A 23,423-nucleotide genomic window follows, 5' to 3' on the forward strand; every position below is an offset into this window, starting at 1 on the left:
AATGCAGGCTGAGTGCCAGCAGGGTGCAGCAAAGAGCTCACAGAGGAGTGCATGGTAGATCTATCGCAACAGATGCCAATACCCATGGTAACCTTGGTGATGCTCCGAGAGCAGGAACTTCAGAGTCAACAAAATTAGGAACTACTCTGTACCAGAAAGTCCACAGTTTCTCCAGAGTAAGCATTTTCCTTAAGAGGAAACAGAGCACAAACAGGGTTGCAATGGCTATGAGAAATGAAAACACTCTATAACTGCAAGTGGTATTCTCTACCTGTTCCACAGGAATACAATAGCATCATTTCTGTGTTTAGCGTATGAAAAAGAATTACAGATGTGCATTTTAATTGTAACAACAGCATAGAGCAAGTACTTACTGAGCATCTTTAGTGACAAAATGATCTCTCTATACATGCTGATTTTGTTTGGTTACTGTAACTATGGCAGCCATGCTTCTTCAAGGATTACAGAGATTTTACAGGACATTAGAACTTACGAAGATAAGATTTTAAAGGTAAGTTCACTTTCTGTTGACTGTCAGTAACAATATGTTTCATCTTAAACTTTTGGAGAATTTAGCAAATTTTATCACAACTTTATTTCAGTAAATTATTTAATATATTCACCCTGGCTCTCCCTGTGCCAAGAAGCTGGGAGCAGGTCTTTAGCCACAAGACCAGGCTGAAGATGTTGTTCCCAGTCTCTCTTTCTGCCAACTGGTAGAAAGAGTGGAGTGTTTCCCTCTTCCCCTGAGGGGGAGTGTCTGGTCTTCACTCCAAAGCTCTCCACAGATCTAGTTTAGATCAGAACTCTGCCTGTGGACACCGCTTAGCAGGAAACTGGCAGCCTATCACACAGAGCCAGCGCGCCTTGGAAGTCCAACCCACCTTTTCCCTCTTCCTTCAATTTTGTGGCAAGGTTTAAGAAATGACTTTGACTCCTTTTGAACTTAATATACATTCACTGCCTCTTGTAAGATCTAAACGCAAATAAATCTCATTCCTTTTAGGCTTTACCAAGGAATATGGATACACCAATGATTAACCTGGTAAGGCATCTAGTTTTTCTACAAGAGAAATTGAAGAATTACTTGAAACAATGGGCTGGATTTTCCTGCGGGCTTCAGGACTCCAACACCAGGGTCAAATGGGAGTCCCAAGCCAGCACCTGTCCACACAGCGAGAATAGTGTTACAATCTTCCTGGAGGTTGCCTCTTAATTGACTGCCTATGCACTTGCCATCTTAGCGAGCTCCCTGAGGGTTGACAGGTGTAGAGCCTCAGCTGCCTCATCTGGAAAGGTAGGTGCTGCTGCGGCAGGTTAGGGACATGGAGGCACCCACAAAGGCCTGGATTTAAATGAAAAGTTCGGGGGAGCAAAGCCGGTAGCCCCTCGGAGCAGAGAGGAACCAGCCGATAGAATTGTTTAGGCTGCGGGTGTGACCTTTCCTGCCCGCAACCCTGTCACAGTGGCGTGGAGTCTCTGGCTCCAATAGCTCCCAGCCTCCCACAGGGCTCCATTGAGCTGCTGGCCTTCACACTCAATGAGGGCAGCTCTGCCACTGATAAAATGCTGGGGAGGCTGCAAAAACCACTTAGTTGGGGCCTTAACTATGATAACTCGCTGCCCGTCTCTGTGGAGTGGGCGGCTGGTCTGCTTACCTGGCGAGCTGTGAATGTTCCCAGGTGGCAGGAATGTGCCAGAGTGCCATCCCGCTCAGCTTCCCCCATATCCTCCCCCTACCCCCCCCACCATCGCCATGACTCCATGGGACTGGGAAAATTCAGCCCAATGTTCTTATAATGTAGATATCATTGACAAGGTTGCATCTATTCCACATTCCTAGCTGCTCTGAGAAGATGGTGGGTCGCCTGCTTTTTAAGCTGGTACAGCGCATAGTAATTGTTTTGGCAACTAAGTAGCAACCTAAACTGGAGGACCAGTAACCAGAGAATACCAATTTAAAATAATTGTCAAAAAAATGCTAGTAGGGAGAGGAGGAAAAATGAGTTGTTGCAACCTAGAATGCACTGCCTAAATGACCTAATCTAATACAACAAAAACAAAAATTGCTGGAAAAACTCAGCAGGTCTGACAGCATCTGTGGAGAGGAAGACAGAGTTAACGTTTCGAGTTCAAATGACTCTTCATCAGACCTAATCTAATAGTTACTTTCAAAATGGAATTGGTTAAATACTTAAAAAAAAAGCTTTTCAGAAAATGTATTGGGAGGAACAGGAGGGTTGAACTTTCAGAGAACTGACACAGGGACAGTGGGCCTTCCAAGTGTGTGGTATGATTCTATAATTCAGGGGGCATTATGAGCCAAGCACAGAGTACAGGAATGAAGTTACATGCAGCCTACAAATCACCAGGATTATTAAGCATAAGTTTACAATTATTATAGTTCAATTTGAAGACATAATTTCTTGTGTATTGGCCCAATATCTTAGCTACCTACACCATTGTGCATGTTAGCACTCAGTTTCTAACAACAGCAACTTGCATTCTTCACAGGCTTGAACTAATATGGCAGATAACTGTTTTAGCAATTCACCACCAAAAAAAAAGTCCTGCTCTCCATCACTAAAGCTGTTCACTATTCCAGGTTCATCCTGAAATAGAAGGTTAACCTTTTCTCTGCTGCAAGCCATCTTCTTAAACCCCTCTCCCCAATATCCTCCATCCTCATCGTCCAGCAATAAACATGAGGATCTCATAGATTCCTTTGTCACTAAGATTGAGGCCATCTGATCGGCTGCTTCTGCTGCTTCCTTCCTTTTCCCTAGCCCACCAGCCTAAACGACTCTAAAGTTCCTGCTTGCCCTTTCCTTGAGTGAACCTCTTTTTCTTGATTCTCTCCAGTCTCACCTCAGCCACTGTCCAAGTTCATCTAATCCATCAGACAGACCTCCTGCCTTCAACCAATTCCCACTAAACTATTTGCTGGCCAAATTCCCCTCCTTGTCCCAGTGTTACTTGGTACTATAAATGGTTCTCTCTCTTCTGCTGTTGTCCCTCTCTCCATCATCACACTCCCCTCCTCAAAAAACCAACCCTTGACCCCCATTGCTTTGCAAACTACTGCTCGATCTCCTATCTCCTCTTCCTCTCCAAAGTCCTTGAACCTGTTGTTGCTTCCCAAATCCATGCCAGAGCTCTATATTTGCATCCCTGAAATCAGATTTCTGCCTTTGGCAAAGTACTGAAACAGTCACAAATGGCATCCATGTGACTGTGACAAAGATAAACTATCCCTCCTCACCCTTCTTGATGTTACTGCAGCCTTTGACAAGGTTGAGCACACCATCCTTCTTCAACTGCAATCACCTGGTTCCACCCTTACCTATCCAACCATAGCCAGAGTATCACCTGCAATGGTGCCTATTCCCACTCCCACACCATTACCTCTGTCCTTGGCCTCTGCTATTTCTTATCCAAATACTGCCTCTCAGTGACAAAATCTGAAAGGGCAGCAGCAATTTACACATGTACGTTAACGACACTCAGCTCTACCTCACCACCACCTCTCTCAACTCAACCCCTATTGCTTAATGATCAGACTGCTCATCTGATAACCAGTACTTGATGAGCAGAAATTTCCTCCAATTAAACATTGAGAAGACCCAAGCCGTTGTCTTCGATCCCCGCTCAAAACTCCGTTCTCTAACTATCACTCCATCCCTCTCCCTGGTAATTGACTCAGAATAACCAGATTGTTGTCATTTTTGGCTCCAAGATGAATTTTTGATCACATTGCTGCACTATTGCTAACACTGCCTATTCTCATTTCTATGACATTGCCTGATTCCGCTCCTATCCCAAATCATCTGCCGCTCAAACTCCAATCTGTGCCCTTGTCATCTCTAGATGCAACTATTCCAGTAGACTCCTGGCTGGCCTTCTATCTCCTGTCCTTCGTAAACTTGAGGTCATCCCAACTTGCATCAGGATATTTTTTGATATTTCATGGGGGTGTGGATGACGCTCACTATGTCATAATTTTTATTGCCCATCCCTAATTGCCCTTGAGAATGTGGTGGTGAGCTGCCTTCTTGAACTGCTGTGGACCACATGGTGTAGATACATCTAGAGTGCTGTTAGGAAGGGAGTTCCAGGATTTTGACCCAGCGACAGTGAAGGAATGGCGATATATTTCCAAGTCAGGTGGTGGTGCTACCATGCATCTGCTGCCCTTGTCCTTCTAGGTGTTAGAGGTCACAAGTTTGAAGGTGCTATTGAAAGAACCTTGGTGAATTCCTGCAGTACATCTGGTAGATTGTACACTCTGCTGCCACTGTGAGTTTGTGGTAGAGGGGGTGAATGTTAAAGGTGGCTGATGGAGTGCCAGTCAAGGAGGCTGCTTTGTCCTGGATGCTGTTGAGCTTTTTGAGTGCTGTTGGAGCTGCACTCATCCAGGGAAGTGGAGAGTATCCCATCTAACACCTGACTTGTGCTTTGTAGATGCTGGGCAGGCTTTGGGAAACAGGAGGTAAGTTACTTACTGCAGGTTCCCAGTCTCTGACCTGCTCTTGTAGCCACAGTATTTATATGGCTTGTCCAGTTCAGTTTCTGATCAATGGCAATCCCTAGGTTGCTCTGAAGAAAAGTCCTACAGACTTGAAATGTTAACTCTGTTTCCCTCTTCACAGATGCTGCCAGACCTGCTGGGTTTTTCCAACATTTTCTGTTTTTATTTCAGGTTTCCAACATCTGCAGTATTTTGTTTTTATTATCGCAAGATGTTGATACTGGGGGACTCAGCAATAGTATTGCCATTGAATATCAAGGGGAGGTTGTTGGATTCTCTCTTGTTGGAGGTGGTCATTTCTTGATAATTGTGTGGTGTGAATGTTCGTTGCCACTTGTCAGCCCAAGCCTGAATGTTGTCCAGGTCTTGCTGCATTCAGTGTCTGAGGAGTGGTGAATGTGCTGAACATTGTGCAATCATCAGCGGGCATCCCCACTCCTGACCTCATGATGGAAGCAGCTGAAGATGGTTGGGCTTAGGACATTGCCCTTTGGAACTCCTGCAGTAATGTCCTGGAGCTGAGATGATTGACCTCTAACAACCACAGCTATCTTCCTTTCTAGTAAAAACAAAATATTGTGGTCGCTGCAAGTATGGAATAAAAATAGGAAATTCTGGAAAAACTCAGTAGGTCTAGCAGCAGCTGTAGAGAGAGAAACAGAGTTAACGTTTTGAGTCCAATATGCCTCTTCTTTGGAAGAGTTTTTTAGCACTGCTGAGTTTTTCCAGCATTTTCTGTTTTAATTCACCTTCCTTTGTGCTAGGTGTGACTCCAATTAGTGGAGAGTTCACTCCCCCACTCACCCCTCCTTATTCCCTTTGACACCAGTTTTGCCACAGCTTCTTGAAGCCACACTCAGTCAAATGTTGCCTTGATGTCAAGGACAGTTGCTCTCATCTCACCTCTGGAGTTCAGCTCTTTTGTTCATGCTTGAACCAAAACTGTAATGAGGTCAGGAGCTGAGTGGCCCTGACAGAACCCAAACTGAGCATCAGTGAGCAGGTAATTGCTCAGTAAGTGTTGTTTGATAGCACTGTCAATGACCCCTTCCATCAATTTGCTGATGACCAAGAGTAGAATGATACAGAATGATAACTGGCCTGGTTGGATTTGTCCTGCTTTTGTGTACTGGACATATCAGGGTGATTTTCCATATTGCCAGGTAGATGCCAGTGTTGTAGCTGTACTGGATTAGCTTGGCTAGGGCCGCAGCTAGTTCTGGAGTACAAGTCTTCAGTGTTATTGCTGGAATATTGCCAGAGTCCATAGCCTTTGAGTATCCAGTGCCTTCAGCCATTTCTTAATTTCACTTGGTGTGAATCAAATTAGCTGAAGACTGGCATCTGTGATGCTGGGGACCTCTGGAGGAGGCCGAGGTTGATCATCTACTCAGCACTTCTGACTGAAGATGTAATAAGAGAAAAGTGCACTTCACCCATCATTCCTGTGCTCACTGATCTACACTGGCAACTGCTGAAGAAATGCCTCAATTTTAAAACTCTCATCCTCGTTTTCAAATCCATAGCCTCATCACTTGGAGAATGTGACTAGAGAATTGATAACTGGGAACAGGCAGATAATTTAAACCAATATTTTGCACTGGTCTTCATGGTGGAGGACACTATAAGCATCCCAAAGATATCAGATAAGCAAGGAATTAATGGGAGGAAAGAGCTTGTAACAGTCTCTCATCACGAGGGACAAAGTATTTGACAAACTAATGAGACTAAAGGCAGACAAGTCGCCAGGACCTGATGGCCTGCATCCAGGGGTTTTAAAGGAAAGTGGAGGCATTGGGCGAAATATTCCAGAACTCGCTGGATTCCAGGAGGGCCCCAACGGATTGGAAAACCGCTAATGTGACGACCCTGTTCAAGAAGGGAGGGAGACAAAAATCTGGAAATTATAGGCCAGTCAGCCTAAAATCTGTCATTGGTAAAATGTTAAGAGTCCATTATTAAGGGAGAAATAGCAGGACATTTAGAAAAGCTTAACACAATCAAACAGAATCAACATGGTTTTGTGAAAGGAAAATCATGTTTGACAAATTTGGTAGAGCTCTTTGAGAATATAACAAGCAGATTTGATAAAGGGGAACCGGTAGATGTAGTGTATTTGGATTTCCAGAAGCCATTCGGTAAGGTGCCACATAAAAGGTTATAGCACAAGATAGGAGCTCACGGTATTGTGGGTAATATATTAACATGGATTGACGATTAGTTAACACATAGAAGACAGAGAGTTGAGATTAATGGGTCTTTTTCAGGTTGGAAAGACATAACTAGGATCATTCCTAGAGACTCAATTATTTACTATTTGTATTAATGACTTGGAGGAGGGGACAGAGTGTAATGTATCCAAATTTGCTGATGATACAAAAATAGGTGAGAGGGCATGTTGTGATGAAGACATAAGGAATCTGCAAGGGAGTATAGATAAGTTGAGTGAGTGGGCAAAAAACTTGGCCGATGGAGTTTATTGTAGAAAATTGTGAGGTCATGCACTTTGGTAGGAAGAATCAAAAGGCAGACTATTATTTAAATGGAGAGAGACTCCAAAAAAGTGTAGCACAGAGGGATCTGGGTGTTCTTGTGCATGAAAGACAAAAAGTTAGCCTGCAGGTGCAGCGAGTAATTAAGAAGGCAAATGGAATTTTAGCCTGTATGCTAGGGGGTTGGAGTTTAAAAATAGGGAAGTCTTGTTACAACTGTACAGGGTGTTGGTGAGGCCGCGCCGGGAGTAGTGTGTAAAATTTTGGGCCCCATATTTAAGAAAGGATATACTGGCATTGGAGGCAATTCAAAAGAGATTCACTAGGCTGTTTCCTGGGATGAAGGGGTTGACTTATCAAGAACAGCTAAACAGGTTAAGCCTTTATTCATTAGAGTTTAGAAGAATAAGGGGTGATCTTTTTGAAATGTACAAGATTCTGAGGGGTCTTGACAGGGTGGATGTTGAGAAGATGTTTCCACCAGTGGGGGAATCTTGAACTAGGGGACATAATTACAGAATAGGGGAAATTCATTTAAAACTGAGATGCGCAGGAATTTCTTCTCTCAGAGGATGGTGAATGTCTAGAATTCTCTACCCCAGAGAATTATGGAGGCTAGATCACAGAGTATTTAAAGAGGAGGTAGATAAACCTTTGAAATATCGGGGAGTTGGGGGCTATAATGAGCTGGCACGGAAGAAATGTTGAGGCCTGGGGCAGATCAGCCATGATCTTATTGACTCATAGATTCATAGACTCATGGATGTCTATAGCACAAAAGGAGGACATTCGGCCCATCATGTCCACTCCTGTCAACAAAGTTCTGACTACGCTAATCCTACTTTCCAGCTCTTGGCCCATAGCCCTGGAGGTTATGGCAACACAAGTGAATATCTAAATACTTCTTAAATGTTACGAGGGTTTCTGACTCAACTACCCTTTCAGGCAATGAGTTCCAGACTCCCACCACCCTCTGGGTGAAACAATTTCTCCTCAACTCCCCTTTTAGCCTTCTACCTCTTACCTTAAATCTATGTCCCCTCTACTAATAACACCTCTACTAATGGAAAAAGTGCCTTCCTATCCACTCTATCCATGCCCCTCATAATCCTATACACCTCTATCAGTTCCCCTCACAACCTTTGTTGCCCCATGGAAAACAACCCCAGCCTATCTAATCTTTCCTCATAGCTCAGTCCCTCCAGCCCAGGCAGCACCCTTGTAAACCTCCTCTGCACCCTCTCCAATGCAATCACATCCTTCCTATAATGTGGTGACCAGAACTGCGTGCAGTACACCACTTGTGGCCTAACCAGCGTTTTATACAGTTCCAGCATAACCTCTCTGCTCTTGTATTCTATGCCTCGGCTAATAAGGGCAAGTATCCCATATGCTTTCTTAACCACTTTATCTACCTGCCCTGCTACCTTCAGGGATCTATGGATATGCGCACCAAGGTCCCTCTGATCTTCAGTTGTTTCCAGGGTCCTACCACTCATTGTGTAATCCCTTGCCTTGTTAGCCCTCCCCAAGTGCATTGCCTCACACTTTTCCGGGTTGAATTGCATTTGCCACTGCTCTGCCCACCTGACCAGTGCATTGATATCCTCCTGCAGTTTACAGCTATCCTCCTCACTATTTACCACCCTACCAATTTTTGTGTCATCCGCGAACTTCTTGATCATTCCCCCTACATTTAAGTCCAAATCATTTATGTACACCACAAACAGAAAGGGTCCCAGCACCGCGCCCTGTGGAGCCCCACTGGAAACAGACTGCCAGCCACAGAAACATCCCTCTACCATCACCCTCTGCTTCCTGTCTCTCAGCCAATTTTGGATCCACTGTGCTACTTTGCCTTGGATCCCATGAGCTCTTACTTTCTTGACCAGTCTGCCATGAGGGACCTTATCAAAAGCCTTGCTAAAGTCCATGTAGACCACATCAAATGCATTACCCTCATCAACACTCCTGGTTATCTCCTCAAAAAACTTGATCAAATTTGTTAAACATGACCTTCCCTTAACAAATCCATGCTGACTACCCCTGATTAATCCATGTCTCTCTAAGTGCAGATATATTCTGTCCCTCAGAATTCTTTCTAGTAACTTCCTCACTACCAAGGTTAGGCTGACTGGCTTGTTATTTCCTGGTCTATCACTTCCTCCCCTTTTTAATAATGGGACAATGTTAGCAGTCCTCCAGTCCTCTGGCACCTCACCTGTGGCCAGAGAGGATTTGAAAATTACTGCCAGGGCCCCTGATATTTCTTCCCTTGCCTTCCTCAGCCTGAGATACATCTTATCCGGGCCTGCAGATTTATCCATTTTTAAGACTGCTAAAACCGCTAGTATCTCCTCTCTCTCTATGTTAATTTCCTTTAATATTTCACGGTCCTCCACCCTGATGTCTATATCTGCGTCGTCCTTTTCCATTATGAAGAATGATGCAAAGTATTAATAGAGGACGGCACCCATGTCTTCTGGGTCCACACACAGATTACCTCTATGGTCCTAATTGGCCCTACTCTTTCCATAGTTATACTCTTGCTTTTTATACATTTAAAAAAACTCTTTGGGTTTTCCTTTATACTACCCACCATACTCATGCACTCTCTTAGCTTTCCTAATTTCCTTTTTAAGTTCCCCTCTGCACTTTTTATACTCCTCTAGAGACTCTTCCATACTGAGCCCTCGGTATTTGCCATAAGCTTCTCTTTTTTTCTTAATCCTAACCTTTATGTCCCTTGACATCCAGGGTTCTTCGGACTTGGTTTCCCCCCTTTGTCTTTATGGGAACATATTTGCCCTGTACTCTCGCTATTTCCTCCTTGAATGCCTCCCACTGCTCTGACACAGTTTTATCTGCAAGTAGCTGCTCCCAGTCCACTTGGGCCAAATCGCATCTCATTTTAGTAAAATTAGCCTTCCCCAGTTTAGAACATTTATTCCCAGCCCAACCTTATCCTTTTCCATAACTATCCTAAATCTAACTGAGTTATGGTCACAATCTTCAAAATGCTCCCCTACTGATACACCTTCCACTTGCCTGGACTCATTTCCAAATATTAGGTCCAGAGCTGCCCTCTCCCTTGTTGGGCTTTCTACGTACTGGCTAAAAAAGTTCTCATGGATGCAACTTAAGAATTTTGCTCCCTCCCTTCCCTGCACACTAAAACTATCCCAGTTAATATTTGGGTAGTTAAATTACTACCCTATTATTCTTATACTTCTCTGAAATTTGTTTACATATTTGATTGTCTATCTCTCCCTGACTGTTTGGGGAGCTTATAGTACACACCCAGCCGCATGTTTGCCCCTTTTGTGTTTTCTACTACTACCAATATGGCTTCATTTGATGATCCTTCCAAGATAACATCCCTCCTCATTGCTATAATTGGTTCCTTGATCACTATTGCAACTCCCCCCCTCTTCTAACTTGTCTGAATACCCTATAACCAGGAATATGATATCATGCTCCCATGTACCTATCTGTGGCCTCAGTTGTCCATCTTATTCCTCAGTGTCCTTGTATTAAAATATATTCCATTTAGCCTTGCTAAACTCACTTCTTTTCTATGTAGCCTATGTTTCCTCTGCCTTCCAGACTCACTTACCAGTGTTTTAACTTCTAATTCCATCTCAGCTTCTTTCTCCTCTGAACTACTTTTCAGGATCCCGTTGCCTTGTCGGTTTAGTTTAAATCCGCTCCAACAGCATTAGCAAACTTCCCTGCGAGGATGTTGGTCCCGTTCCTGTTCAGATGTAACCCGTCCAACTTGTACAGGTTGGACCTCCCCCAGAAATGGTCCCAATGCCCCAGGAATCTAAAGACCTCCCTCTGCACCATCTCTCTAGCCATGCATTCATCTGCTCTATCCTTCTGCTCCTATACTCACTACTGCGTGGCACCGGGAGTAATCGGGAGATTACTACCTTTGAAGTCCTGCTTTTCAATTTCCCACCTAACTCCCTAAAGTCTGCTTGCAGGACCTCATTTCTCTTTCTTCTTGTGTCATTGGTCCCAAAATGGACCACGACCTCTGGCTGCTCACCCTCCCCCTTCAGAATGCCCTGCAGCCGTTCTGTAACATCCTTAACCCTGGCACCCGGGAGGCAACAAACCGTCCTGGAGTCACGCCCACGGCTGCAGAAGCACCTGTCTACTCCCATCACTAACGAATCCCCTACCACTATTGCCCTTCCACACTTCTTCCTCCCCCCCTGAACAGCTGGATCACCCACAGTGCCATGGCCTTATCTCTGGTTGGCCACCATCACTCTCACCATTTTCCAAGGCCGAAGGAGGGTCATTGAGGAGGAGAGGAGGGAATTTTAAAGTCCAAGACTTTGGAGGATGAAAGCAGAACCATCAATTTTTGAGCAAAGTGTGGGTGTACCTAACAGGCCAGAGACAGAGGAATAGAAAGTTCAGTTGGGGGATGGGTCCCAATATGACTGCACAGAAGGTTTCAAGGATAAGGAGGGTTGAGGTCATGAAGAGGTGAGTCAGACAAGCTGGACTGAATCTTATCGGCTGCATGGAGGAGGCGGCTGTAGAGGAAAGAGTGTGGGGAATTTTTGAAAGTTGTGTTTCCACCTCTGAGTAATAGCGCCGTATGTGGGTTCATACACCTGCTACCTGCCTGGCAGTTTTGGGTGGTCAATTATTGGCAATTACGTGTCAAAGCAGGGGCAGATTGGTGATGATGCCATATCTTTCCAGCTTCGGATGGGACTCCCTTGAGGCTGAGGCCCAGTACGTGTCTGGAGGTGTCCTCCAGGTGGAAAGCTGGTTGAACAAGAAGCCTCCCTTTAAACCCACCCCCAATGACAGGATCCCACTCCAAAATTATAGCCTGGCATTATCTGGATTATTTTGTGGCCTAGCTAAGATTGCATATCAAACAAATTTTCTGACAGCAGTGTGTCAATGAAAGGGTCAAAAGAGGTGAGTTGGGAAACATTAGCTAGTGTTAAGCATAGAAGCTAACCTCCCATCTGTGGGTGATATTGCTAAGGGTCAGTATGGGGAAGAAGAGGGGACCAAGGATAGATCCTTGGATGAGATGAGAAGCATCTGTTGAAGATGCTGAAAGCAAGAATAATTCCACCTATGAAGACAAAGATGAAGAGGCACCAGAGTGGAATGTTTTGGAGGACTGTATTGAGGAGGGTGAGGAGAAGTATTGCACCAGCCACAAGAATCCCACTTGTCATCTTCGGACCATTTTGATGCTGTGATAGGTGCAGCAGGTTTTTGGGAATTTGCACCAGATATATGAAAGTAGGATCACTTAGGAGCATTATGCCCTACAAGCAGAAGAGATTCTCATCAATTCATGCTAAATACATGCCAAATCCCCAAGGCAAAAAGACAGCATGCTAACACTGCCTCTCCCTTATTCTCTCCATTAGGATAGCGGATGTAGTAATGAAGTTCTTGATAAGTTCCACGAAGGACTGAGAAAAGTCAATATGACTGCTGACAGTCAGGGTGAACTTAGAGTAGTTATGGAACGTATCCTGTCGAACTTAGAAAGAGAAAAGGAAAACACGGTATGTTTCACTTTTATTTGAGTTTTAGAAACACGTCTTTAAAGTTTTGAATTGTCACTCGACTAATGATGCTTTTCCAAATATATTTTAGCTGATAAGAATAGATTGTCAACGTCCTGAAGTGGCAAGAGTAAGATCAAGAGAGTTCCTGGAAAGGTTCACTAATCTCTTACAAGGCATTAACAGAAACAGCCGAGCAGAAGTCATATAAACACAAAATAACACTGGACTGGGGGCCAAACTGAAAAACATTTGAAAGAAGAAAGTTTCAGTATGTGATATCTATATATATATATATATATGTGTGTGTGTGTATATATGTAAGTGTGTATCTATATATATATATAATATTTGTATGTGTACATGTATATATACACACCAATAAATATAATTAACGAGATGTTTGATTCAAATCAAGAGTGTACATGTTTTCATAATAATTGGTGAGATTAATTAAGTGCCTTTTTTATCTCTTTTTCAAGGGATATAAGAATATTATTGTATTTATTTATTTATTTTGTCACCTGTCTCATTCCTTGTTGCAGGAAGTCACCAGTGATTTATGTTGCAAATTGTAATGTGAAAATATTATTTATAATATGTATGGTAATAGATGTTACTATTGTTCATATTTATATCTGAATAAATTATTTTTGCCTAACCTTTGTTTTCTATAACCATCAATTTATATGAGATGTTATAAATGCTTTGCTATTATGTTTATATAATCATTTCAAAATTGAGCTTTTTTATCTGCTAGTGGGTTTCCTGTGGTGTATCAGAAGCAAATTGTTAACTTGGTTCGATGGTCTTACTTTGGCTGGTATTTTCCATCCCCTCACACCAGCGGGATCTTCCTGTCCCACCGATGTGAATGGAGAATTCAATGGCTCGTCTCAGGGGGGCTGGAAAATTCCAGTCTTTGACTCTGATGGTTATGGATTCAAGGCACAAACCAAAACCTGTGCTGGCAAGATTACCCTTACTCTTCAATAGAGAAAAAATGAAAGAAAAGAAGGACTTGCCTTTATACTTTTTATGACTTCAGACTGTCCTGAAGTGCAGCATAGTCACTGCTGAAAAAATAGGAAACCCAATTGTTTGATGTACCATCTTTTAGATGAGATATTAAATGGAGATAGCTGTTCAGATGAGTGTAAAGACAAATTCTCATGTCACTATTTGAAGAAGGACATTGAAGTATCTTGAACAACACTCAACTCTCTTCCACAGGAGGTGAGCTGATCATTCATCTTATTTGCTGCTTCTGGGACCTGATTGTGTGCAAATTACCCAAAAAGCAGCAAATGTTAACAAAAACATGATGGGCCCAATTAAATATATAAAACAGGGTTAGATAGAGATGGCAGTATAGGAGATGTGCCACATTTGTAACATGTGAGAGCTGGTGGAGTGTTATTCTAGGCGACCGTATCTGCAGTAAGTGTTAGAAACTTGAAGAACTTCAGCTCAGAGCTGTTGAGCTGGAGTGCAAGATGTAGACATCGTAGTGCAACAGGGAGGGGGAGAGTTACTTGGACATTTTGACAGGTTAAGTAGCAATGCTGGTCAGTGATCATAAAAAGGAGGATCTGATGGCATCTCAGGCAGTTAAGGGATCACAGATAAGTGGCGGTGGATCCTTTCCCATTGTTCAACAGGTATGAGGGGCCTGCTATCAGTATGGTTGAGAACAGAGATTGCAGGGCCAATAGGCAAATGGGCCATGGCGCCATGGTATAGGAGGTCAGTCAAATGGGACGGCGGGGGAGAGCAAAAAGGAATATGGTGGTCAAAAGGGACAATATCGTCAGTGGGGAAAGATACTGTTCTCTGCAGCCATGGTTGGGAGTCCCAAAGGATGTGTTGTTAGCTTGGTGCTGGGTTTAAGGCCACCTCCTCACGGCTGGAGAAGAATTTGGAGAAAGTCGGGGAGGATCCAATTGTGGTCTATGTAGGAATCAAAGACATACATAGAATTAGGAATGAGATTTTGCTGAGTGAGTTTGAGGAGCTAAGGTACTGTCAGGAAGATATAATAATTTTCATAATGTTATTGGAATTTATTGTAAAGTAGAGTAATAGTGGGGTCTGTGTCTCTGGGTTTATGTGTGTGGGACTTAATTGAATTAAAGGCAGCTGGTCTGAAGGCTTTGATGGATCAGAACATAAGCTAGGTTTGAAATACTAAGTAGGCAAACATGGGGAAGTTTTAGAATGTGAGGTGTAAAGGGATCATTTGCATTTTTAAATAAACCAGGCTAGCTTGAATTTAAAAGAGGGGGTAAAATTTTTCAACTAGCCAAAGTTAAGAAACAGTATGTTTATTTTTCCCAAGGATTACTGGTAAAATTAGTACTACGATATATTTTATTATTAGAGAGGTAAAGTCCAAAGAGATAGTGGAACAATGGGAATTTGCAATCAAAGAGTAAAATATGTATTAAGGAGAGAAGGCTGTGTGCAAGGGAAGGAATTCTAAGATCTAAAAGGTGTGAAAAGCCTCTAGCCTATAAGCCTCAAACTGCTGTCTACAAGAACTGAAGTTAAGAAAACTCATTTTGAATTTGACTGTTCAGGGTATGGTGTTACTTTGCCTGGGTCTTTTAAGATATATGTGTTTTACTGTTGCCTTAATGGAGGTGTAACTAGGAGTTAGATTAATTAGGGGAGCTAGGAGTTATCATAGTAGTAATTTGTGAACATATGTATGTGCTTAAAATCAATTTATTTTCCACTTAATAAAGGTTTAATTTAGTTTTGTAAGAAACCTATAAGACTCAGTGGTCTTATTACTACTGAATTCAAAGCACGCATCTCGAAATGCATACAAATTGCAAAACAGTTGTGGCAGTTGTTTCCCTTTGGGATTTGACTAGCTCAGCATTTGAGCAGCTCAGCTGTGCCATAACAGGTACAAAGCAAACAGATCTCAAAGGTTATAATGTCTGGATTACTACCTGAGGCAATCGCAAATTGGCGTTGCAACAAACAAATGAGAGGTTTAATGTGCAGCTGAATGAATGGTGAGGGAGGCAGTCTTTCAATTCTTTGGGCACTTGCACCAGTATCGGAAAAGAGGGAGCTCTTCTATTGGGATGGACTCATGTTAAATTGGGCTAGGTCCAGTGTCCTGGCAAGTTGAAATAAGTATAGTATTAGGTAGAGTTTAAAGTAATAAGGGGCAGGGATGGTTAAGGTAAGAGTAAATTTATGAGTTTGACGAGGAAATTTAAATCTGTAGCAATTTGGATGAAATCAAACAGATGATGTCAGAAAGGATCAGATAATTTAAGAAAAGTAATAGAGCATTTGAAACCAAGAACATATCAGGGAAAAATAGCAGTAAGTTCAAATTAAGGGCCCTATTTCTGAATGCAGGAAGCAATAGCGTAGTGGTATTGTTGCTGGACTAGTAATTCAGAGACCCAGGGTAATGCTCTGAGGACACAGCAGATGGTGGAATTTGAATTCAATAAAAATCTGGAATTAAAAGTCCAATGATGACCATGAAACCATTGTTGATTGTTACAAAAGCCCATCTGGTTCACTAATGCCCTTTAGGGAAGGAAATCTGTCGCCCTTACCTGGTCTGGCCTACATATGACTCCAGACCCACAGCAATGTGGTTGACTCTTAAATGCCCTCTGAAATGGCCTAGAAAGCCACTCAGTTGTAACAAGCCACTACAAAGACACAAAAAAGGAATGAAACCAGGTGGACCACCCGGCATTGACCTAGGCAACGGCAATCGCAGCCGTGTTGACCCTGCAAAGTCCTCCTTACTAACATCTGGGAACTAGTGCCAAAATTGGGAGAGTTGTCTCACAGACGAGTCAAGCAACAGCCTGACATAGTCATTCTCATGGAATCATACTTTACAGATAATGTCCCAGACTCCACCATCACCATTCCTGGGTATGTCCTGTCCCACCAGCAGGACAGACCCAGGAGAGGTGGCAGCACAGTGGTATACAGTTGGGAGGGAGTTGCCGTGGCATCAGGTCAAACATGGGCAAGGAAACCTCCTACTGATTACCACGTACCACCCTCCTTCAGCTGATGAACCAATGCTCCTCCGTGTTGCACATCATTTGGAGGAAGCACTGAGGGTGGCAAGGGCACGGAATGTACTCTGGGTGGGGGACTTCAATGTCCATCACTAAGAGTGGCTTGGTAGCACCACTACTGACTGAGCTGGCTGAGTCCTAAATGACATAGCTGCTAGACTGGGTCTGAGGCAGGTGGTGAGGGAACCAGCAAGATGAAAAAACATACTTGACCCCATCCTCACCAATCTGCCTGGCGCAGATGTGTCTGTCCATGACAGGATCGGTAGGAGTGACCACCTCACAGTCACTGTGGAGACGAAATCTCTCCTTCACAATGAGGATACCCTCCATCGTATTGTATGGCACTACCACCATGCTAATGGGATAGAATTTGAACAGATATAGCAACTCAAGACTGGGCATCCATGAGGCAATGTAGGCCATCAGCAGCAGCAGAATTGTACTCAAGCACAATCTGTAACCTCATGGCCCGGCATATCCCCCACTCTACCATTACCATCAAGCCAGGGGATCAACCCTGGTTCAATGAAGAATACAGGAGGGCATGCCAGGAGCAGCACCAGGCATACCTAAAAATGAGGCGTCAACCTGGTGAAACTATAACACAGGACTACTTGCGTGCCAAACAGCATAAGCAGCAAGTGATAGACAGAGCGAGGTGATCCCACAACCAACGGATCAGATCTAAACTCTGTAGTCCTGCCAAATCCAGTCATGAATAGTGGTGGACAATTAAACAACGACTCCACAAATGTCCCCATCCTCAATGATGGAGGAGCCCAGCACAGCAGTGCAAAAGATAAGGCTGAAGCATTCACAACAATCTTCAGCCAAAAGTGCCGAATGGATGATCCATCTCAGCCTCTTCCGGGGGTCCCCAGCATCACAGATGCCAGTCTTCAGCCAATTTGATTCACTCCACGTGATATCAAGAAATGGCTGAAGGTTCTGCATACTGCAAAGGCTATGGGCTCTGACAACATTCCAGCAATAGTACTGAAGACTTGTGCTCTAGAACTTGCCACGCCCCTAGCCAAGCTGTTCCAGTACAGTTACAACACCGGCATCCATCCGGCTATATGGAAAATTGCCCAGGTATATCCTGTACACAAAAAGCAGGACAAATCCAACCCAGCCAATTACTGCCCCATCAGTCTAGTCTCGATCATCAGTAAAGAAATGGAAGGGGTCATCAACAGAACTATCAAGCGGCACTTGCTTAGCAATAACCTGCTCACTGAAGCCCAGTTTGGGTTCTGCCCGGGCCACTCAGCTCCTGACCTCGTTACAGCCTTGGTTCAAACATGGACAAAAGAGCTGAACTTCCATGGTGAGGTTAGAGTGACTGCCCTTGACATCAAGGCAGCATTTGACTGAGTGTGGCATCAAGGAGCCCTAGCAAAACTGGAGTCAATGGGAATCAGGGGCAAAACTCTCCACTGGTTGGAGTCATACCGAGCACAAAGGAAGATGGTTGTGGTTGTTGGAGGTCAATCATCTCAGCTCCAGCACATCACTGCAGGAGTTCCTCAGGATAATGTCCTAGGCCCAACTATTTTCAGCTGCTTCATCAATGACCTTCCTTCCATCATAAGGTCAGAAGTGGGGATGTTCGCTGATGATTGCACAATGTTCACCATTTGTGACTCCTCAGATACTGACGCAGTCCATATCCAAATGCAACAAGATCTGGACAATATTCAGGCTTGGGCTGACAAGTGGCAAGTAACAGAAGTGTCAGACAATGACCATCTCCAACAAGAGAGAATACAACCATCGCCCCTTGATGTTCAATGGCATTACCATCACTGAATACCTCACTATCAACATCCTGGGGGTAACCCTTGACCAGAAACTGATGTGGACTAGCCATATAAATACTGTGGCTGCAAAAGCAGGTCAGAGGCTAGGAATAGTGCGACAAGTAACTTGCCTCATGACTCGCCAAAGCCCGTCCACCATCTACAAGGCACAAGTCGGGAATGTGATGGAATACTCCCCACTTGCCTGGATGAGTGCAGCTCCTACAACACTGAAGAAGCTTGACACTGTCCAGGACTAAGAAATCGGTTTTATTGGCACCACGTCCACATACATTCACTCCTTCTACCACCGACGCACAGTAGCAGCAGTGTGTAGCATCTACAAGGTGTACTGAGGAATTCACCAAAGCTCCTTAGACAGCACCTTCCAAACTCACGACCGCTACCATCTAGAAGGACAAGGGAGCAGATAGATAGGAACACCACTCACCATCCTGACTTGGAAATATAAAGCTGTTCCTTCACTGTCGCTGGGTCAAAATCCTGGCGCTCCCTTCCTAACAGCATTGCGTGTATACCTACACCATATGGATTGCAGCAGTTCAAGAAGGCAGCTCACCACCACCTTCTCAAGAGAAACTAGCGATGGGCAATAAATGCTGGCCCAGCCAGTGAAGCCCACATCTCATGAATGAGTGAATAAAAAAAAAAATGACCAAATAGATAAGTACCAATAGAGATAAACGAGTTTTCTGTAATAGTAATTACTGAGACATGGTTGCAGGGTGTTCAAATTTTGGAACTAAATATTCAAGGGTACTTGACTTTTAGAAATGATCTGCAAGATGGAAAAAGAGGTGGGATAGCTCTGATAAAGGATGAGACAAAGTAGCAAGAAAGGTTCTTAGCCCAGAAAATCAAGATGCAGCATCAGTAGAATAGGGGAAGCTAAGAAATAATGAAGAGCATGAGGCATACCAGTGGGAATGGTTTATAGGCATCCCTGACTTCATGAAATGTGCTTGGCATCAATGTTTTTTTGAATAATATGAACAATATGCTGAGGAACCAACTAGAGAGCAAATCATTTGATGCCTGGGGCAGGAATTTTCGCCCTTCGCGTGCGCCCTTCCTGCTCGAGCGTGAAATTACGTGCGTTGATGTCGGCTGAGTGTGCCGATGTCAACGCGCAGTGGGTGTGATAATTCAGCTGGCGGGCGCACGCTGGAGTCTGCCGACAATTGAAAGGCCTGTTAAGGCCATTAAGTAATCAATTAGCTTAAATTTTTCGCTGCCGTCTAACCTAACAGTTGGCGGGCAGGCAAAAAGGCCAAGTGGCCTTTGCAATTTTTTGAAAATCTTATCCATGGGTGGGATGAGGTTTCCAAAAGCAAATAAAAATAAAATTGAAGTTTTAAAGTTAATTTAATAACACATCCCTGTTCATGTGATAGGGTCACATGAGGGGACATGTTTTATTACATTTATATTTTCCTCACTCCCTTTTTTTAAGGACGTTTCATCTCCCTGAGGAAACTCTGCGCCTCAGGGCAATTATGAAGCGCTCACTCGCGTGCATGTGTGAAGTTCACGCTCGGTACACTCGCCCTCCTACCCCCTCCCCCACACAGGCAGCGGTCAGCGTTGCTGCTCACTTTTCATGCTAGGCGGGCCTTAATTGGTCCCAATCGTGGGTGGCGGTTAGCTTCCCAACCACCCTTGCCCACCCCGTCGAGCCCACCCACCTAGTATTGTGTAATGAGAAAAGGTTAATTAGTAAATTTGTAGTGAAGGATCCACTGGGGAAGAGTGATCATAAGATGAAGGAATTCCATAATAAGTTTGAGATTGATGTGGTTGAGTCTGAAACTAAATCCTGAAATTTAAACAAAGCCAATTATGGAGATGTGAGGGTTTAGTTGGCTGAGGTAGATTGGGAAATTAGGTTAAAATGGCAAACATTTAAATGAATAATTCATACTTCTCAATGAATGAACACTCTCTTAAGGAACGAAAACTCCACTGGAAAAGTGATACAACTATAGCTATCTACAGAAGTTAATGATAGCATTAGACTAAAAGAATGGGCTTACAATGTTGCCAAGTAGAGCAGTAAGCCTGAGAATTGAGATGGTTTTAAAAAACAGAAAAGATAACCAAAAAAGGATAAAAAGGGAGAAAGTAGAGTATGACAGTCAACGAGTAAGAAATATAAAACCAGGTAGTAGGAACCCTTCCAGGTATTAAAAAAAGGAAAAGATTAGCAAAAATAAACATGGGTCCTTTAAAGGCAGAGACTGGAGAAATTATAATGACGGATAAGGGAATGGTAGAGATTTTAAACAAATATCTTTTAGTCTGTGTTCATAGTAGAAGATGCAAAAAACACAGTTGAAATTTTGGGGAACAGTTTTTAATGAGTGTGTGGGGCCTAAAGTAGTTAATACCCATAGAGAAAACAGGCTCTAGAGAAATTAATGAAACTAAAATTTGACAAATCCCCTGTACCTGATAGTCTACATCCTATGATTTTAGAAGACATTTACAGAGATAGTGGATACATTGCTTAGTTTGATCTTCCATAAGACATAGGAACAGAAATTAGGCCATTTGGCCCATCAAGTCTGCTCTGCCATTCAATCATGGCTGATAAGTTTCTCAACCCCATTCTCCCGCCTTCTCCCCGTAACCTTTGATCCCCTTACCAATCAAGAACCTATCTATCTCGGTCTTAAATACACTCAATGACCTGGCCTCTACAGCCTTCTGTGGAGATTTCTCCAGATTTCCCTTGATTCTAAAATGGTTCCCATGGATTGGAAGCTAATGCAAGTCCACTATTCAGGGAAGGAGGGGGAGAGAAAGCAGGGAAATACTGATTATTTGACTTGACACCAAGGAGAGGGAAGATGCTGGAATCTGTTATTAAGGATATGGTAACAGGGCATTTGAGGAAATCACAATTTTATTAGGCAGAGCCAGCATGGCTTTATGAAAGGGAAATAGACAAATTTGTTAGAATTTTTTGAGGGCATAGCTAGCAGGGTGGAGAGCTGGGTGGGCGGGGGACACATGGGGAAACAATTGATGCCAAGGATCAATGCTTGGGTCTCAGGTATTTACAATCTATATCAATCTAAATGTGAAGCGACGAAGTGTAATATATCCAAGTTTTTTTTATTTCTCTTCATTCTTTCATGGGATGCGGGAGTCACATGCAAGGCCAGCATTTGTTGTCCATACCTAATTGCCCTTGAACAAAGGGCAGTGAAGAGTCAACTGCATTGCCAATGATACAAAGCAGTTAGGAAGATGCAGAGAGATATAGACTAGTTAAATGGCTTAAGAAGGTGTAATATAAAGGATAATGTGGGGAAGTAAGAAATCATCCACTTTAGCAGAAAGTTTGGAAAAGCAGAATATTTATTAGAGGCACTGCCATTTTATGTGGGCGGGCCAATTAAGGCCCACCCAGTGTGACGTCCAGCGGGAAGCGCCATGTGCTTCCTGTGCAGGCAGCGGGGGGATTCCCTAAAAGCGAAAGTACGCTCTTTCACACATGTGCATGAAAGAGTGCATATCTCCCTGAGGCTAAGTGCAGCCTCAGGGAGATCGCCTAGACTTTGAGAAATATTAAATATAGAGAAAAAAAAAATTCCCTAACATGTCCCCCTCATGTGACAATGTCTCTCAATTGGCCATTGACAGATTAGCGGGCCCGCAGCTGATTTTGCTGAAAATTTAAATGGGCCACAGTGACGTCGGGGGTTCCACCCAATGTCATCCCGCGTCATTTTACGTGTCGATGTGTGGGCCCCACCCTCTGCTCGCCAATGGCAAAATTCTGCCCGTAGGAAAGGCAACTGGTGTGTATGTCAGCCTTTATTGCAAGATGGTTGGGGCATAAGAATAAGGAAGTCTTACTATAATTATATCTTCTTCTCTTAGGCAGTCCCTCAGGGTTGAGGTTGACTTGCGTCCACACTAAAAATAAGTTCTCAGGTGACTGAAGGATCTAATGCGTGACACCTACAGTCTGGGGCAGATGGTGGTAGGGGGAATGGGTGGGTGGTGTGCTCAGGTTGCCACACGTTCCTCCCGCTGTCGACGCTTGGCTTCAGCTAGCCCTGGGCGATGAGACTCGAGGTGTTCAGCTCCTTCCCAGATGCTTTCCCTCCACTTTGGGCGGTCTTGGGCCAGGGGTTCCCAGATGTCGGTGGGGACGTTGCACTTTGTCAAAGAGGCTTTGAGGGTGTCCTTGAAGCGTTTTCTCTACCCTCCTGGGGCTCGCTTGCCATGCCAAATCTCCAAGCAGAGCGCTTGCTTCGGGAGTCCAGGGTCAGGCATGCGGATGATGTGTCCTCTCCAGTGGAGCTGATCGAGCGTGGTCAATGCTTCAATGCCGAGGATGTTAACCTGGGTGAGAGCACTGACGATCGTGCTCCTATCCTGCCTATGGATTTTCAGGATTTTGCAGAGGCAGCGCTGGTGGTGTTTCTCCAGAGTTTTGAGGTGCCTGCTGTACATAGCTAATGTCTCTGAGTCATATAGGAGGGCGGGTATCACTACTGCTTTGTAGACCATGAGCTTGGTGCTGGGTTTGAGGTCCTGGTATTCAAACACTCTCTTAATCAGGTGGCCGAAGGCTGCGCTGGCACACTGAAGGCGGTGTTGAACCTCTGTGATGTCTGCCCTTGTTGACAGTAGGCTCCCAAGGTATGGAAAGTGGTTCACGTTGTCCAAGGCCTCAATGGGGATTTTGATAACCGGGGCCAGTGAGGTGTGGAGCGGGGAGGTTGGTGGAGGACCTTCGTCTTATGGATGTAAGGCCCATGCTCCTGTACACCTCGGTGAAGGTGTTAACGATGGCTTGGAGATCGTCCTCCGGGTGTGCGCAGGCGCAAGCATCATTTGCACACTGCAGTTCAATGCCAGAGGAGGGATCACCTTGGATCTGGCCTGCAGGCAGCAGAGGTTGAACAGGCTCCCGTTTGTTCTGTAGTTCAGCT

General features: G+C 44.1%; 1 protein-coding gene across 1 annotated transcript; it reads left to right on the forward strand.

Annotated features, from left to right (window-relative positions):
- The first annotated feature begins 394 nt into the window (after positions 1-394).
- LOC144685350 (uncharacterized) lies at positions 395-13,513 on the forward strand. Its single transcript, XM_078549759.1, has 4 exons — positions 395-511; positions 1,007-1,045; positions 12,438-12,578; positions 12,670-13,513. Exons 1-4 carry the CDS (start codon positions 395-397, stop codon positions 12,787-12,789), a joined length of 417 nt encoding a protein of 138 aa, XP_078405885.1. The 3' UTR covers positions 12,790-13,513.
- Positions 13,514-23,423: the final 9,910 nt, after the last annotated feature.

This window comes from Cetorhinus maximus, chromosome 10 (genome assembly GCF_964194155.1).
Source record: "Cetorhinus maximus chromosome 10, sCetMax3.hap1.1, whole genome shotgun sequence".
NCBI classification, from domain to species: Eukaryota; Metazoa; Chordata; class Chondrichthyes; order Lamniformes; family Cetorhinidae; genus Cetorhinus; species Cetorhinus maximus.

What these genes read in the sequence shown, in the direction of transcription:
- LOC144685350 (XM_078549759.1), top strand. Translation starts at nt 395, where the DNA reads ATGATCTCTCTATACATGCTGATTTTGTTTGGTTACTGTAACTATGGC. An exon ending in ACGAAGATAAGATTTTAAAG is followed by an intron (nt 512 to 1,006) that starts GTAAGTTCACTT and finishes CATTCCTTTTAG; the next exon opens with GCTTTACCAAGGAATATGGA. An exon ending in AAAGAGAAAAGGAAAACACG is followed by an intron (nt 12,579 to 12,669) that starts GTATGTTTCACT and finishes AATATATTTTAG; the next exon opens with CTGATAAGAATAGATTGTCA.